The following is an 18,136-nucleotide window of genomic DNA, read 5'->3' on the forward strand; positions in this document are numbered from 1 at the left end:
CTGAGGGAGTGTCGCACTGTCAGAGGGTCAGTACTGAGGGAGTGTCACACTGTCAGAGAGTCAGTACTGAGGGAGTGCTGCACTGTCAGAAGGTCAGTACTGAGGGAGTGTCACACTGTCAGAGAGTCAGTACTGAGGGAGTGTCGCACTGTCAGAGGGTCAGTACTGAGGGAGTGTCACACTGTCAGAGGGTCAGTACTGAGGGAGTGTCACACTGTCAGAGGGTCAGTACTGAGGGAGTGTCGCACTGTCAGAGGGTCAGTACTGAGGGAGTGTCACACTGTCAGAGGGTCAGTACTGAGGGAGTGTCACACTGTCAGAGGTTCAGTACTGAGGGGGTGTCGCACTGTCGGAGGGTCAGTACTGAGGGAGTGCCGCACTGTCAGAGGGTCAGTACTGAGGGAGTGTCACACTGTCAGAGGGTCAGTACTGAGGGAGTGCCGCACTGTCAGAGGGTCAGTACTGAGGGAGTGTCACACTGTCAGAGGGTCAGTACTGAGGGAGTGCCGCACTGTCAGAGGGTCAGTACTGAGGGAGTGTCACACTGTCGGAGGGTCAGTACTGAGGGAGTGTCTCACTGTCAGAGGGTCAGTGCTGAGGGAGTGCCACACTGTCAGAGGGTCAGTACTGAGGGAGTGTCGCACTGTCAGAGGGTCAGTACTGAGGGAGTGCCGTACTGTCAGAGGGTCAGTACTGAGGGAGTGCCGCACTGTCAGAGGGTCAGTACTGAGGGAGTGTCACACTGTCAGAGGGTCAGTACTGAGGGAGTGTCGCACTGTCAGAGGGTCAGTACTGAGGGAGTGTCGCACTGTCAGAGGGTCAGTACTGAGGGAGTGTCACACTGTCAGAGGGTCAGAACTGAGGGAGTGTCGCACTGTCAGAGGGTCAGAACTGAGGGAGTGCCGCACTGTCAGAGGGTCAGTACTGAGGGAGTGTCACACTGTCAGAGGGTCAGTACTGAGGGAGTGTCGCACTGTCAGAGGGTCAGTACAGAGGGAGCGCCGCACTGTCACAGAGTCAGTACTGAGGGAGTGTCGCACTGTCAGAGGGTCAGTACTGAGGGAGTGTCGCACTGTCAGAGGGTCAGTACTGAGGGAGTGTCGCACTGTCAGAGGGTCAGTACTGAGGGAGTGCCGCACTGTCAGAGGGTCAGTACTGAGGGAGTGTCGCAATGTCAGAGGGTCAGTACTGAGGGAGTGTCGCACTGTCAGAGGGTCAGTACTGAGGGAGTGTCACACTGTCAGAGGGTCAGTACTGAGGGAGTGTCACACTGTCGGAGGGTCAGTACTGAGGGAGTGTCACACTGTCAGAGGGTCAGTGCTGAGGGAGTGTTGCACTGTGAGAAGGTCAGTACCAAGGGAGTGCCACACTGTCAGAGGGTCAGTACTGAGGGAGCGCCACACTGTCAGAGGGTCAGTACCAAGGGAGTGCCGCACTGTCAGAGGGTCAGTACTGAGGGAGTGCCACACTGTCAGAGGGTCAGTGCTGAGGGAGTGCCACACTGTCAGAGGGTCAGTACTGAGGGAGTGCCACACTGTCAGAGGGTCAGTGCTGAGGGAGTGTTGCACTGTCAGAGGGTCAGCGCTGAGGGAGTGTCACACTGTCAGAGGGTCAGTACTGAGGGAGTGTCACACTGTCAGAGGGTCAGTACTGAGGGAGCGCTGCACTGTCAGAGGGTCAGTACTGAGGGAGTGTCACACTGTCAGAGGGTGAGTACTGAGGGAGTGCCACACTGTCAGAGGGTCAGTGCTGAGGGAGTGTTGCACTGTCAGAGGGTCAGTGCTGAGGGAGTGTCACACTGTCAGAGGGTCAGTACTGAGGGAGTGTCACACTGTCAGAGGGTCAGTACTGAGGGAGCGCTGCACTGTCAGAGGGTCAGTACTGAGGGAGTGTCACACTGTCAGAGGGTGAGTACTGAGGGAGTGTCACACTGTCAGAGGGTCAGTACTGAGGGAGTGCTGCACTGTCAGAGGGTCAGTACTGAGGGAGTGCTGCACTGTCAGAGGGTCAGTACTGAGGGAGTGCCGCACTGTCAGAGGGTCAGTACTGAGGGAGTGCTGCACTGTCAGAGGGTCAGTACTGAGGGAGTGCTGCACTGTCAGAGGGTCAGTACTGAGGGAGTGCTGCACTGTCAGAGGGTCAGTACTGAGGGAGTGCTGCACTGTCAGAGGGTCAGTACTGAGGGAGTGCCGCACTGTCAGAGGGTCAGTACTGAGGGAGTGTCACACTGTCAGAGGGTCAGTACTGAGGGAGTGCCACACTGTCAGAGAGTCAGTACTGAGGGAGTGTCGCACTGTCAGAGGGTCAGTACTGAGGGAGTGTGACACTGTCAGAGGGTCAGTACTGAGGGAGTGTCACACTGTCAGAGGGTCAGTACTGAGGGAGTGTCACACTGTCAGGGGGTCAGTACTGAGGGAGTGTCACACTGTCAGAGGGTCAGTACTGAGGGAGTGCCGCACTGTCGGAGGGTCAGTACTGAGGGAGTGCCGCACTGTCAGAGGGTCAGTACTGAGGGAGTGAGGGAGTGCCGCACTGTCAGAGGGTCAGTACTGAGGGAGTGAGGGAGTGCCGCACTGTCAGAGGGTCAGTACCAAGGGAGCATTGTACTGTTGCAGGGTCGGGGCTGAGGGAGTGTTGCACTGTTCAAGGGTCAGGTGGTGGAGTGCTGTATTGTTGGAGGGTCAGGCCTGAGGGAACATTGCATTGTCGGCCACTCAGTGCTGTCAGAGTATGAATGTCAACCCTTACCTTAAGTATGCCATCTTCTCCCCATTCCACCTGCGAACTACTGTGCCCAGCTTGGCTCCATATTTGAATTCTGTCACTCGGCCCAACCCAAAATACTGAGAGGCTTTCACTGGTTCCCCTCCCAGATCAATCACCTGGGAAATAACGAGAAAGATCGTGAGCATGAAGCAAGCAGAGCGGGGGAGCAGACGCTGAGGCCGAAGGACTCACCTCCTGATAGATGAAGCAAGCAGAGCGGGGGAGCAGACACTGAGGCCGAAGGACTCACCTCCTGATAGATGAAGCAAGCAGAGCAGGGGAGCAGACACTGAGGCCGAAGGACTCACCTCCTGATAGATGAAGCAAGCAGAGCGGGGGAGCAGACACTGAGGCCGAAGGACTCACCTCCTGATAGATGAAGGGTTTGGAGCCCTTGCTGAACCAGTGAGTGTTGAGGTTGTTGAGCTTCTGGAAGATTGCTTCCATGTCTCCAGGCCACATATGCTTCGAGGCATCCACACGGAAACCAGCCACCCCCAGCTCAATCAGGTGATTCAGGTACTCTGCAATCTTGCCCCTCACATAGTCTTTCTGCAAGGCCAGATCCAGGAGACTCACCAGCCTGCAGTTCCGTATCTGCAGCAGAACACACTTGGTTCAATTCCCGAAGCCATCCCAAAGAAAGCAAGTTGCATTTCCCCAATCTCTCTCAAAGATTTCACAGAAATATTACCAAACATCAAGCTAAGGGAAGGTGTTGGCCTAGTCGTATTATCGCTGGGCTGTTAACCCAGAAACAAAGATAATGTTCTGGGGCCTCGGATTTGAACCCCTTCTACGGCAGATGGTGGCATCTGAGTTCATTAAAATATCTGGAATTAAGAATCTATTGCCAAATCTCAGAAAAACCCACCTGGTTCACTAATGTCCTTTAGGGAAGGAAACTGCCATCCTTACCTGCTCTGTCCTACATGTAACTCCAGACCCACAGCAATTTGGTTGACTCTGAATTGCCCTCTGTGGAGCAATCAGAATGGGAAAAATAATAAAAGAACAGCAAATGCAGGAAATCAAACAAAAACATAAGGAGAACCCCTGAGATAACAAGGTGTAGAGCTGGATGAACACAGCAGGCCAGGCAGCACCAGATGAGCAGGAAGGCTGATGTTTCGGGCCAAGACCCTTCTTCAGAAATGGATCGAAACATCAGCTTTCCTGCTCTTCTGAAGCTGCTTGGCCTGCTTTGTTCATCCAGCTCTACATCTTGTTATCTCAGATTCTCTAGCATCTGCAGTTCCTACTATCTCTATAACATTGATCTTGTTCACCAAGCCCTGAGTTCTCAGGGTGCCGAAGGTGAACTAACCTTATACACCGGAACAAATCAGGTAAGCTTCTTTTTTTAAACTTTCTGACAAGGGGACTAGCAGGGATGGCAGTGCAGTAGAGAATGTTCCTCCTGCATGATGTTTGAGGTGAGGGACGCCATTAGTGTCCCATCCAAATATGTCTGCAGGATGTGCACCCAACTCTTGCTCCTCCAAGACTGCGTTAGGGAACTGGAGCGGGAGCGGGATGAACTTCAGATCATTCGGGAGGCAGAGTCAGTGATAGACAAGAGTTACAGGGAAGTAGCCACTCCGAAGCGAGAAGAAAGCTGGGTAACTGTTGGAAGGGGGAAGAAGCAGTCAGTGCAGGGATCCCCTGTGGTCGCTCCCCTGAAAAACAAGTATACCGCTTTGGATACTGTTGGGGGGAATGACTTACCAGGGGCATGCAGTAGGGTGCAAGTCTCTGGCACAGAGTCTGTCCGTCTTGCACACAAGGGAAAGGGGGGAATAGGAGGAGAGTGTTAGTCACTGGGGACTCAATAGTTAGAGGGACTTAACATAACATAGATCTTAACATAGAACATAACAGCACAGTACAGGCCCTTCGGCCCTCGATGTTGTGCCAACCTGTCATACCGATCTCAAGCCCATCTAACCTACACTATTCCATGTACGTCCATATGCTTATCCAATGACGACTTAAATGTACCTAAAGTTGGCAAATCTACTACCATTGCAGGCAAAGCGTTCCATTCCCTTTCTACTCTCTGAGTAAAGAAACTACCTCTGACATCTGTCCTATAGCTTTCACGCCTCAATTTAAAGCTATGCCCCCTCGTGCTCGCCATCACCATCCTAGGAAAAAGGCTCTCCCTATCCACCCTATCTAACCCTCTGATTATTTTATATGTCTCAATTAAGTCACCTCTCAAACTTCTTCTCTCTAATGAAAACAGCCTCAAGTCCCTCAGCCTTTCCTCGTAAGACCTTCCCTCCATACCAGGCAACATCCCAGTAAATCTCCTCTGCACCCTTTCCAAAGCTTCCACATCCTTCTTATAATGCGGTGACCAGAACTGTATGCAATACTCCAAGTGCGGCCGCACCAGAGTTTTGTACAGCTGCAGCATAACCTCTTGGTTCCAGAACTCGATCCCTCTATTAACAAAAGCTAAAACACTGTATGCCTTCTTAACAGCCCTGTCAACCTGGGTGGCAACTTTCAAGGATCTGTGTACATGGACACCGAGATCTCTCTGCTCATCTACACGACTAAGAATCTTACCATTAGCCCTGTACTTTGCCTTCCGGTTACTCCTACCAAAGTGCATCACCTCACACTTGTAAACTGTAAACACCAGTGACTGATGGAAGGTTTGCTGTGAACAAAAGAGACTCACGGTTGGTGTGTTGCCTCCCAGGTGCCAGGGTCCGTGATGTCTCGGATCGTGTTTTTGGGGTCCTGAAGGGAGAGGGTGACCAGCCCCAAGTTGTGGTCCACATAGGCACCAACGACATAGGTAGAAAGAGGGATAGGGATGTCAGGCAGGATTTCAGGGAGCAAGGGTGGAAGTTAAGAGCTAGAGCAAGCAGAGTGGTTGTCTCTGGTTTGTTACCCGTGCCACGTGACAGCGAGGCAAAGAAGAGGGAGAGATTTCAGCTGAACACGTAGCTGCAGGGATGGTGCAGGTGGGAGGGCTTCAGGTACATGGACAATTAGGGCTCATTCTGGGGAAGGTGGGACCTGTACAAACAGGACGGTATCCACTTGAACCAGAGGGGCACTAATATCCTGGGTGGTAAATTCGCGAGTGCGTTTCAGGTGGATTTAAACTGGCTCAGCAAGGGGAATGGGAAATTGTGTGCAGTTCCGGTTTGCAGGAGGAAGAGAGCAGGGAGGGCATGGACAGGATCTCACGGTCACAGGGGTGTGCTGGCAGACAGCAAGCTGGGTTGAAGTGTGTCTACTTCAATGCCAGGAGTATCTGGAATAAGGTGGGTGAGCTTGCAGCATGGATAGGTACCTGGGAGTTTGATGTTGTGGCCATTTCGGAGACATGGATAGAGCAAGTTCAGGAATGGATGTTGCAGGTTCCAGGGTTCAGATCTTTCATTAAGATCAGGGAAGGTGGTAAAAGAGGGGGAGGTGTGGCATTGTTGGTTAAGGACAGTATAACTGGGGCTGAAAGAACTTTCGACGAGGACTTGTCTACTGAGGTGGTATGGGCTGAGGTCAGAAACAGGAGAGGAGAGGTAACACTGCTGGGAGTTTTTTATAGGCCCCCGCAAAGTTCCAGGGATGTGGAAGAGAGGATCGGCAAAACTATTCTGGGCAGGAGTGAAAGGAACAGGGTGATCATTATGGGAAACTTTAACTTCCCTAACATTGACTGGAAATGCTATAAATCTAGTAGGTCGGATGGATCAGTTTTTGTCCAATGTGTGCAGGAGGGTTTCCTGACTCAGTATGTCAAAGGGCTGACAAGAGGAGAGGCCACACTGGATCTGGTACTTGGTAATGAACCAGGCCAGATGTTTGATTTTGTGGTAGGTGAGCACTTTGGAGAGAGTGGCCATAATTTGGTTACATTTAGTTTAGTGATGGAAAGGGATAGGAGCATGCCACAGGGCAAGAGTTATAGATGGGGGAAGGGCAATTATAATGCGATTACGCAAGACTTAGGAGGCATAGAATGGGTTCGCAAAATTCAGGGGATGGGGACAATCGAAACATGGAGCTGGTTTAGGGAACCGATATTGCGTGTCCTTGATAGGTATATCCCTGTCAGGCAGGGAGGAAGTGATAAGGTATGGGAACCATGGTTTACTAAAGAAATTGTATCTTTTGTTAAGCAGAAGAGGGAGGTTTATGTGATGATGAGACGAGATGGTTCAGATGAGGCGATGGCGTGTTACAGATTAGCTAGGAAGGATTTAAAGAGAAAATTAAGAAGAGCAAGGAGGGAACATGAGCAGACATTAGCAGGTAGAATAAAGGAGAACCCTAAAGCTTTCTATCGGTATATGAGGAATAAGAGGATGACTAGGGTAGGAATAGGGCCAGTCAAAGACAGAAGTGGGAAGTTGTGTGTAGACTCTGTGGAGATCGGAGAGGTGCTAAATGAATATTTCTCATCTGTTTTTACGGAGGAACAGGAGAATATTGTAGAGGCGATGACTGACATACGGGCTACTAGAATTGGAAGGATTGAGGTTAGTAAGGAGGAGGTGTTATCAATTCTAGAAGGTGTGAAGGTAGATAAAACCCCTGGGCCAGATGGGATTTTTCTGAGGATTGTCTGGGAATCTAGGGAGGAGGTGGCAGACCCTTTGGCCTTGATCCCTGAGTCCTCATTGTCTACAGGTTTAGTATCAGGGGACTGGAGGATTGCAAATGTTGTGCCCTTGTTCAAGAAGGGCAGTAGGGATGACCAAGGTAATTATAGACCTGTGATCCTTACGTTTGTTGTAGGAAAAGTTTTGGAAAGGATTATAAGAGATAGGATTTATAATCATCTAGCAAGCAACAATTTGATTGGAGATAGTCAGCATGGATTCGTCAAGGGCAGGTCGTGTCTCATAAACCTCATTGAGTTTTTTTGAGAAGGTGGCCAAGCATGTGGATGAAGGTAGGGCAGTTGACGTGGTGTACATGGACTTCAGTAAAGCCTTTGATAAGGTAATGTACCTCGAGGATCTGCTTTGGGGCCACTGCTGTTTGTCATTTTTATAGTGACTTGGACACAGGCATAGGTGGATGGGTTAGTAAGTTTGCAGATGACACTAAAGTCGGTGGAGTGGTGGACAGTGTGGAAGAATGTTGCAGGTTGCAGGGAGATTTGGTTAAACTGCAGAATTGGGCTGAAAGGTGGTAAATGGAGTTCAATGCAGATAAATGTGAGGTGATTCACTTTGGGAACAATAATAGGAAGGCAGAATACCGAGTCAATGGAAAGATTCTTGGTAGTGTGGATGTGTAGAGGGATCTTGGCGTCCATGTACATAGATCCCTGAAAGTTGCCACCCAGGTTGATCGTGCTGTTAAGAAGGCTTACGGTGTGTTAGGTTTTATTGGTAGAGGGATTGAGTTCCAGAGCCGTGATGTCATGCTGCAACTGTACAAAACGCCAGTGCGGCCTCACTTGGAATATAGTGTACAGTTCTGGTCGTCCCCATTGCAGGAAGGATGTGGAAGCATTGGAAATGGTGCAGAGGAGATTTACCTGTATGTTGCCTGGTCTGGAGCGCAGACCCTATGAAGAAAGGCTGAGGGACTTGGGTCTGTTCTCATTGGAGAGAGGAAGACTAAGAGGGGATTTAATAGAGACATACAAGATGATCAGAGGATTAGTTAGGCTGGACAGTGAGAATCTTTTTCCGAGATGATGACTTCAGCTTGTACAAGGGGGCATAGCTACAAATTGAAGGGTGATAGATTTAAGACAGATGTCAGAGGCAGGTTCTTTACTCAGAGAGTGGTAACAGCGTGGAACGCCCTGCCTGCCAATGTAGTTAACTCAGCCACATTAGGGGCATTTAAACAGTCCTGGATAAGCATATGGATAATGATGGGCTAGTGTAGGGGGAGGGGCTTAGATTAGTTCACAGGTCAACGCAACATTGAGGGCCGAAGGGCCTGTTCTGCGCTGTATTGTTCTATGCTCTACGTTCTAACTGTGAGAGTGTGACGGGGCTGTGGTGATTTCTCTCAGTGAAGAGATGGGCTCATTCTGATGATCCCCCATACCTGGTCAATGTCATTGTAGTTTTCAATGTTTCCACTTGCGGTTTTACACTTGCCATCGTTAAAATCCCAGGATGAATATGGAACTGCGGGAAAACTTTCTGCTCCAGCATCAAAGTACGATTCACAGGAAGAATGTCTCCCAGAGCCAGCTCCTGCTCCACACATGTGGTTAATCACAGTATCTGCATAGATTCGAACCTGAAAGGATTTATTGAAGAGAATGAGAGATTATGAAATTCTGTAGCACTGATTCAGAATTCACTTCCTATATTGCTATGTAGTCACTGTTGGAATGAAGGAAGCCCAGTTCATTTGTGCGCAGCAAGCTCCCACAGTGTCAATGTGATGGCTGTGAGCCACATTTCAGGATGATACCCAAACTGATGGGAAAGTACGTGGTGAGAACTAAGCCAAGGAGCCTGCAGAGGGATATAGACAGATGAAGCAAGCAGGGAAGTACTTGCCAGATGGAATATAATGTTGGAAACTGTGAACTGATGCACCTTGACAGGAAGAATACAGAAGTTGAAGACTATTTAAATGGGAAAAACGGCAGCAAGCTGCAGACCAGAGGGATTTGGGAATCCTTACCGATGAATCATAAGAAGCTAGCATCTGAGTTCAGCTGGGAATAGGGATGGCAAATGGAATGTGAGCCTTTATTTCAAAGGGAATGGAGTGGACAATAAAAGCTCTTTCTACAACTATACAAGGACAGAATGATGGCCCCCTCGTTTTGTGAAGATGGGAACAATTCTGATCCCCATGACCTAAGGAACGATACACTGACATGACTGGCAGTCCTGTGAAGGTTCACTCTGTTGATCCCAAGGTTGGTCTGGAGGGACTGGGTTGTGAGGAGAGGTTGATGAGGTTGGGCCAATATTCAGTGGAGTTGAGAAGAATGAGAGGTGACCTGTTTGAAATGTACCAGATTCTGAGGGGGAGCTAACAGGGCCAATGTGGAGGGGTTGGTTCTCTTTGTGGGAGTGTCTAGGACAAGAGGACATCATCTCAGAATGAAGGGTCACTGCTACCCTCAGAGCGGGCACTGAATCCACGCAAAACTTTACTGCAAAGGACTCCTGAGGCTGGGGCATTAAGCAATTTAAGGCTGACAGAGACAGATTTTTAATCAGGAATGGAATAAAGTGTTGTGGGGAAAAGGCAGGAAAATGGATTTCAGGATTATCAGATCAGCCATGACATCATTGAGTGGCAGGCTTATGGGCTGAATGGCCTACTCTGCCTGAGACCTGATGGTCTTGTGGTTTTTTTCCCTCAGATCGGCTCCAGCTGATTCCATGTGACACAGTATTGTTCGTACCTGGACTCAGCTAGTGCACCTGGGCTCCCCTCGGCCTGATAAATACACAACACTCATGGCAGTCTGAACAACCCTCTACCACAAGCCCATCAGTGCTGACACTCAACTGTACCGCACTCCCGCAGTACTGACCCTCCGACAGTGTGGCACTTCCTCAGTACTGACCCTCCGACAGTGCAGCACTCCCTCAGTACTGACCCGCTGACAGTGCGGCACTCCCTCAGTACTGAGCCTCTGACAGTGTGGCACTCCCTCAGTACTGACCCTCTGACAGTGCGGCACTCCCTAATACTGACCCTCTGACAGTGCGGCACTGCCTCAGCACTGACCCTCTGACAGTGCGGCACTCCCTCGGTACTGACCCTCCGGCAGTGCGGCACTCTCTCTGTACTGACCCTCTGACAGTGCGGCACTCCCTCAGCACTGACCCTCCGACCTGTGAAGCAGGGTAAATCCAAAGGCCGTTGCTATCACACACAGTCCTTAATAAATCCCATCAGCAACTCAGGAGAAATGTCCTCACCCAGAAAGTAGCGGGAATGTGGGACTCTCTCCCACAGGGGACAGGGAATTTGGAACTCTATTCCATGGCTGTGGGGTGGGGCGGGGGGGGGGGGAGCGGCAGTGTAGCGGAATGTGGGCTAAATCTCATGGGCTGGGAGTTGGAATGTGAACTCTTTTTCCACAGTGAGAGGTGGAATGTGGGACTCATTGCCACAGTGAGGAGATGATGGGAATACCGTGGATACATTGAATAAACACATCAAGGGGGAAGGAACTGAAGGGTCTGCTGACAGGGTGAGATGACGAGGGGATGGGAAGAGGTAAATAATCAGAGGGTTAGATAGGGTGGGTAGGGAGAGCCTTTTTCCTAGGATGGTGACGGCGAGCACGAGGGGGCATAGCTTTAAATTGAGGGGTGAAAGATATAGGACAGATGTCAGAGGTGGTTTCTTTACTCAGAGAGTAGTAAGGGAATGGAACACTTTACCTGCAACGGTAGTAGATTCGCCAACTTTAGGTACATTTAAGTAGTCATTGAACAAGCATATGGACGTACATGGAATAGTGTAGGTTAGATGGGCTTGAGATCGGTATGACAGGTCGGCACAACATTGAGGGCCGAAGGGCCTGTACTGTGCTGTAATGTTCTATGTTCTATTTGGAGCAGAAGCCCTTGCACAGAACAGGTCGGCCAAATGGCTTGTTTCACTGTGGGAATTGGGTATAAAAATGATTGTTGGCTGGAACACAGGTAATTTGGATCTATATGAATGGATTTGGTTCTGGGCTGGATGTAAAGGAGCCGATAAAGACATTTCAAGATCCCTGCTTGCTCCTGTTAGCTTGAGACAATGCCCTTCAGGAAAGGACTGAATTGTAGGTGAATACGACAGTGAATTGCACTGACTCGAGGGATAAAACTTCATCAACCAACTTACACCAACATTGTTGCACCTTGCCACCATGTCTTTGAATTCATCCTCGTTGCCTGATCTCGAGCAAATTTTGTAACTGATTGGCTGGTATCGCTCCCACCAGGGTCTCCAGGGATCACTGAGGACAATGTGTTCATTGGGTGGTGAAATCTGTCAGAGTAACACAAGCAGAACAAGTCAGCGTGAACCCGTTGGAATTTTAATTATCCTCAGCGCCCCATCACCAGTGGCTAAACATTGACAAAACTACACCACATTCATCCAGAAAATTCCAAAATTCCACCATGAACTCAATTTCATTTTCCAATCAGAACCTCTACCTATCTCTGTAACCTCCGCCACCCCCTATGCCCCCTCTCTATCTCTGTAACCCCCTCCAGCCCCTACACCCCCTCCCTATCTCTGTAACCCCCTCCAGCCCCTACATCCCCACCCTATCTCTGTAACCCCCTCCAGCCCCTCCACCCCCTCCCTATCTCTGTAAGCTCCTCCAGCCCCTCCACCCCCTCCCTATCTCTGTAACCTCCTCCAGCCCCTACACCCCTCCCTATCTCTGTAACCCCCTCCAGCCCCTAAACCCCCTCCTTATCTCTGTAGCATTCTCCAGCCCCAACACCCCCTCCCTATCTCTGTAACCCCCTCCAGCCCCTACACCCCTCACTATCTCTGTAACCTCCTCCAGCCCCTAAACTCCCCCCCTATCTCTGTAACCACCTCCAGCCCCTACACCCCTTCCCTATCTCTGTAACCTCCTCCAGCCTCTACATCCCCTCCCTATCTCTGTCACCTCCTCCAGCCCCTACACCCCCTCCCTATCTCTGTAACCCCCTCCAGCCCCTACACCCCCTCCCTATCTCTGTTACCCCCTCCAGCCCCTACACCCCTCACTATCTCTGTAACCTCCTCCAGCCCCTACACCCCCTCCCTATCTCTGTAACCTCCTCCAGCCCCTACACTCCCTCCCTATCTTTGTAACCTCCTCCAGCCCCTACACCCCCTCCCTATCTCTGTCACCTCCTCCAGCCCCTACACCCCCTCCCTATCTCTGTAACATCATTCAGCCCCTAAACCTCCTCCCTATCTCTGTAACCCCCTCCAACCCCTACACCTCCTCCCCATCTCTGTAACCTCCTCCAGCCCCTACACCCCTCCCTATCTCTGTAATCCCCTCCAACCCCTACACCCCTCCCTATCTCTGTAAACCTGTCCAGCCCCTACACCCCCTCCCTATCTCTGTAACCCCCTCCAACCCCTACACCACTCCCTATCTCTGTAACCCCCTCCAGCCCCTACACCCCCACCCTATCTCTGTAACCTCCTCCAATCCCTAGACCCCCTCCCTATCTCTGTAAACCCGTCCAGCCCCTACACCCCCTCCAACCCGTACACCCCTCCCTATTGATGTAAACCCCTTCAGCCCCTTAACCCCTCCCTGTCTCTGCAACCTCCTCCAGCCCCTCCTGTTCTTCTTCCTGGACTGAGCCACATGAGCAAACATCCTTTCCACATCCACCTTAAAATGCCAGCCACAATCTCAAATACTTCAATCAACTCATGCCTTGTTTCTAAACTCTGTGGAAACAAGCCCGATCTGCCCAATCTTTCCTCAGAACGCAACCCAGTTGTTCCAGGGTTCAACCTAACAAGCGTCCTCTGTACAGCCTCCAATATTTACACCCATCCTTAAGTAAGGGAACCAAACCAGCACACATCTCACCAACGCACTGTATAATTGAAGCAGAACATCTGCACTTCGATGTTCAGTTTCTCTCAGAATAAACGTCAGTGTCCCATTAGCCCTCAGCTTATCTGCTGCAGCTGCATATTAACATTTTGTGAGCCACATACTGGACTGTAGATCTTTCAGCATGTTGGAATTCCACAGTCATTCTCTGCTTTTTAAAAATTCTTTCTGCCAAAGTGAATAAGTTCGCATTTTCCCACATTATTCTCTATTAGTTTTTTTACTCAAACACTCACTCTACCTCCATCCATCTACAAATTCCTCCTGTCCTCCTCACAACATACTTTCCTGCTTAATTGTGTTATCTGCAAATTTAACATTAAAACCTGTCATCTGCATCGTTGATATAAATTGTAGGAAGTCGAGAATGCAGCACAGATCCCTGTAGGGCCCCAATGTCATATCCTGCCAGTCAGACAAAGATCCATTCATGCATACTCTCTGTTTTCTGCCAGCCAGCCAATCTTGCACCCATTGTAGTATATTGTCCTGTACAATTTGAACTCCTACTCTATGCAATAATCTTTCATATGAACTTTGTCAAGTGTCTGTTGAAAGTTCAGGTAGTGAAAACTAGTGGGTTCCCCTTTAACCACAGCATGTGTTACTCTTGCAAGAACGAAGAACAAATAAAATTACAGCATAGGAACAGGTCCTTCACCCCTCCAAGCCTGCGCTGATTGAGAGCCACTGTCTGAACCTGTCATCTATTTTCTAAGGGTCTGTATCCCTTTGCGCCCTGCCCAGCCATGTACCTGTCCAGATATATCTTAAAAGACACTATCGTGTCTGCATCTACCACCTCCGCTGGCAACACGTTCCAGGCACCCACCACCCTCTGCGTAAAGAACTTTCCACGCATATCTCCCTTAAACTTTCCTCTTCTCACTTTGAACTCATGACCCCTAGTAATTGAGTCCCCCACTCTGGGGAAAAAGCTTCTTGCTATCCACCTTGTCTATACGCCTTTCAATGAATTCCAACAAAGTAAACAGGATTCCATTTTCACAAAACAATGCTGATTCTTCCTAATTATCTTGAGGCTTTCCAAACGCACAGTTGTACTTCCTGACTGATTGATTCAAAAGCCTTCCCCCATGAGGGATGTCACGCTAACTGCTCTATTGTTTCCTGTTTTCTACCTCCCTCTCTTCTTTAATAAAGGGACTGTATTTGTTACTCTCCAGTCTGATGGTACTTTTCCAAAATATAATGAAGTTTGGAAAATTAATAGAAATCACAAGAACTGTGGGAGCTGTAAATCAGGAAAAAAAAGTTGCTGGAAAAGCTCAGCCAGTCTGGCAGCATCTGTGAAGGAAAAAACAGAGTTAACATTTTGGGTCCGGTGACCCTTCCTCGGAATTTCCTCCGTTCCGAGGAAGGATCACTGGACCTGAGACGTTAGCTCTGCTTTTGCCTTCACAGATGTTGCCAGACCTGCAGAGCTTTTCCAGCAATTTTGTTGCCGTTGTTTGGAAAATTAATATCAACTCATCTACTAGCTCATTTAAAAAAACCCATCTCCAGACCCACTACTCACTCATTTTAAAACCTTAAGATGAAGTCAGCTGGACCTGGGGACCTGTCAGCTCATGGTTCCATTAATTTGCTCAGTACTGCTTCTCATTTCATTGAGTTCCTCTCTCCCTTCAATCTCCAATTGGGTTATCAGGGTTATTGGGATTTTTTTGCATGCTCCTTATTTCCTTATTATCTCTTATTAACTCTCCATTCTCACCATCTAGCAGGCCAACACTCTCCTTATTTACTTCTTTCCTTTTTGGATGCTGTAGAAATCCTGCCGTCTGGTTTTATACATCAAGGTAACCTCCTCTCTTCATTTACTTTTCCTGCTTGACCTTCCGGTTATTCTCTGCCACCCTCTATTTTCTGACCAGTCACCTGACCTGCTATTTATCTCTGTGCAATTATGCTTTTTCCTTAAGTTTCATGCTTTCTCTAACTTTAACTATTTATCCACTGTAAGACCGTAGCTATTCTGAAATATCTCCTTAACTGTCTGCAGCTACTTTTGTACTGATCTACCTCCGAGCCTAATATTCCAGCTCACTTCAACAAGCTCAGTTTTCATTGTCATGTGGTTACCCTTATTTAAGTTTAATACATTAGTCTTTGACCCAATCTTCTGCCTTTCAAACCGAATGTGAGATTCACTCGCATTGTGGTCACTGCTGACTAAGGATACATTTACTGTGAGGTTATTAATTCACTTTGTCACGTGATACACTACCAGATCCGGTGTAACGTGCTCTCTGGTTGGCTCTGGAATATGCTGCTCTAAGAAACCCTCTCAGAGGTATTCTATGAGTTCCTCATTTAGGCAGCTACTATCTATCTTATTTTTTCCAGTTTCTTTCTGGACTAAAGTCACTTATGATTATTGCCTTCTCTTTATCACAAGCACTGAGGTAAGGCAGATGAGCTTACAGCCTGGAACTACAACATGAAACTTTGTTGAGAGAAGGGCAGGGCTGGCAGCCTAATATTCCAGGTTTTAGATGTTTCAGGCAAGATAGAGAGGGATGTAAAAGGAGTGGGGGAGTTGCGTTACTGATTAAGGAGAATGTCACAGATGCATGAAGAAAGGACATCTTGCAGGGCTCATCCAGCAAAACCATATGGCTAGAGCTCAGGAATAGGAAAGCTGCAGTCAATATAGGTTATACTATAGCTGCCCAATAGCCAGTGGGAGATAGAGGAACAGATAATATAGGCAGATTATGTAAAAATAACAGGGTTTTTGTACTGGGAGATTTTAATGCCCTTCAATATTGAACGGGACTTCTTTAGCGACATGGGCTTATTATAGGACAGAATTTGTTAGGTACATCCAGGGGTTTCTTGCCATGAAATGCCCTTGGCAAGTAGGATTATGAAAAGTCCCGAGGCATTTCATACCTGCATTAGGAGCAAGAGGGTTAGCAGAAAATGGATAGGCCCACTCAAGGAGAAAAGAAGGAATTTATGCATGGAGCCAGAGAAAGTGAATGAGGTCCTTAATGAATGCTTCACATTGCCATTCACCAAGGGGAAGGACATGGGTGGTCGTAAGGTTAGGGAGGAGTACATTAATATTCCAGGGCATGTTGATATTAAGGAGACAGTGTTGGGTGTCTTGAAAAATATTAAGATAGGTAAGTGCCAGGGTGTGGTGGGATCTATTCCAGGACATTAAAAAATGCAAGAGAAGAGATTGCTAGGATCATGCCCGAGACCTTTGTATCCTCTTTAGCCACAGGCAAGGCCCCAGAAGACAGGAGAAAAGCCAACATTGTTCCTTTGTTTAAGAAGGGCAACAGGGACAATCCAGGAAATTATAGGCCAGTAAACTATACATCAATGGTAGGGAAACCATTGGAGAAGATTCTTCGGCACAGGATTCACTCACATTTGAAAAAGAGTGGACTAATTGCGGACAGTCAGTGTTGCTTTATATGGGCGTTGTTTTGCCTCACAAAACTGAATGAGTTTTTTGAGGAAGTGACAAAGGTGATTGATGTGGAGAGGGCATTGGATGCTGTTTACAGTGACTTTGCTGAAGCTTTTGATAATGCCCCTCATTGCAGGCCAGTCCAGAAGACTAAGTCACATGGAATTCATGGTGAATTGGTCAGTTAGGTATAAAATTGGCTCAGTCCTAGAAGACAGAGAGTAATTGTGGGGGATGTTTTTCTTGCTAGAGATTTGTGACCAGTGGTCTTTTGCAAGAATCAGTGCTGTTGTTTGTAATACATCTGAATGGCTTGTAGCAAAATGTAGGTGGTCTGATTAGTAAGTTTGCAGATGACATGAAAATTGGTGAAGTTATGGATGGTGAGGAAGATTGTCAAAGGATACAGCGGAACATGGGTCAGTTGGAAAGTTGTACAGTGAAATGGCAGTTAGAGTTTAATCCACACAAGTATGGGGTAAAGACTTTTGAGGTGAAATGCAAGAGTAAAGTAGATAGCAACTGGTTGGACCCTTAGGAGACTGACATACAGGAAGGTCAACGGGTGCAAGCCCATAGCTCCATGGCCCAATAGCAACGCAAGTGGATTAGGCCTTCATTGGTCGGTCATTGAGTATAAAAGTTGGCAAGTCATGTTGCAGCTGTATTAGTCTTTAGTTCTGGTCGCCACACTGTAGGAAGGATGTGGAGGCTTTGGAGAGGGTGCAGAAGAAGTTTACCAGATGTTGCCTGGATTAGAGTGCGTTAGCTACAAGGAGAGGCTGGACAAAGGTAGATTGTTTTTGCGAGAGTGTTAGAGCCTGAGAAGTATATAGAAGTATTTAAAATTATAAGAGGCATGGATAGGGTGGATAGTCAGAGTCTTTTTCTAGGGTGGAAATGTCAAAAACTAGGGGGCATACGTTTAAGGGGAGGGGGAAGTTTAAAGGAGACACATGAGGCAGAGAGGGCAGTGGGTGCCTGGAATGCGTCGCCAGGGGAGGTGATAGAAGCAGATACAATCTGTAACATTGAAGAGACATTTAGACAAGCACATGAGCAAGCAGGGAATAGAGGGATATGGGCCAGGTGAAGGCAGATTGGATTAGTTTAGAATAACATCATGGTCAGCACAGACATTGTGGGTGAAGGGCCTATTCCGGTATTGTACTGTTCTACATTCTGTGTTCTAATTTAACACCTAACTTCTCATACTCCCTCGACAGTACCTCTTTCCTCGTTGTTCATCCAGATGTGGATCATTATGCCCTGACCCCCAATTCCCACTGAGATTCTCCTCAAGCCCAAAATATTTATTCCAAATCCCGGAAGAGGACAGAATCAATCTTCCTCATTACACTGTGCTCTAC

General features: G+C 48.4%; 1 protein-coding gene across 1 annotated transcript in view; it reads right to left on the reverse strand.

The window, feature by feature from the left end:
* Nucleotides 1–18,136, reverse strand: part of LOC125456142 (pancreatic alpha-amylase-like) — a 47,232-nt gene that overhangs the window by 12,549 nt on the left and 16,547 nt on the right. Inside the window, exons 2-5 of the mRNA XM_059648190.1 lie at nt 11,575–11,721; nt 8,806–9,003; nt 3,133–3,363; nt 2,749–2,882 (exon numbers count right to left, since the gene is read on the reverse strand). Coding sequence (XP_059504173.1) covers nt 2,749–2,882; nt 3,133–3,363; nt 8,806–9,003; nt 11,575–11,721 — 710 coding nt within the window. The remainder of the gene's footprint in view (nt 1–2,748; nt 2,883–3,132; nt 3,364–8,805; nt 9,004–11,574; nt 11,722–18,136) is intronic.

The sequence above is a fragment of the Stegostoma tigrinum genome, chromosome 8 (genome assembly GCF_030684315.1).
Source record: "Stegostoma tigrinum isolate sSteTig4 chromosome 8, sSteTig4.hap1, whole genome shotgun sequence".
Classification (NCBI taxonomy): domain Eukaryota; kingdom Metazoa; phylum Chordata; class Chondrichthyes; order Orectolobiformes; family Stegostomatidae; genus Stegostoma; species Stegostoma tigrinum.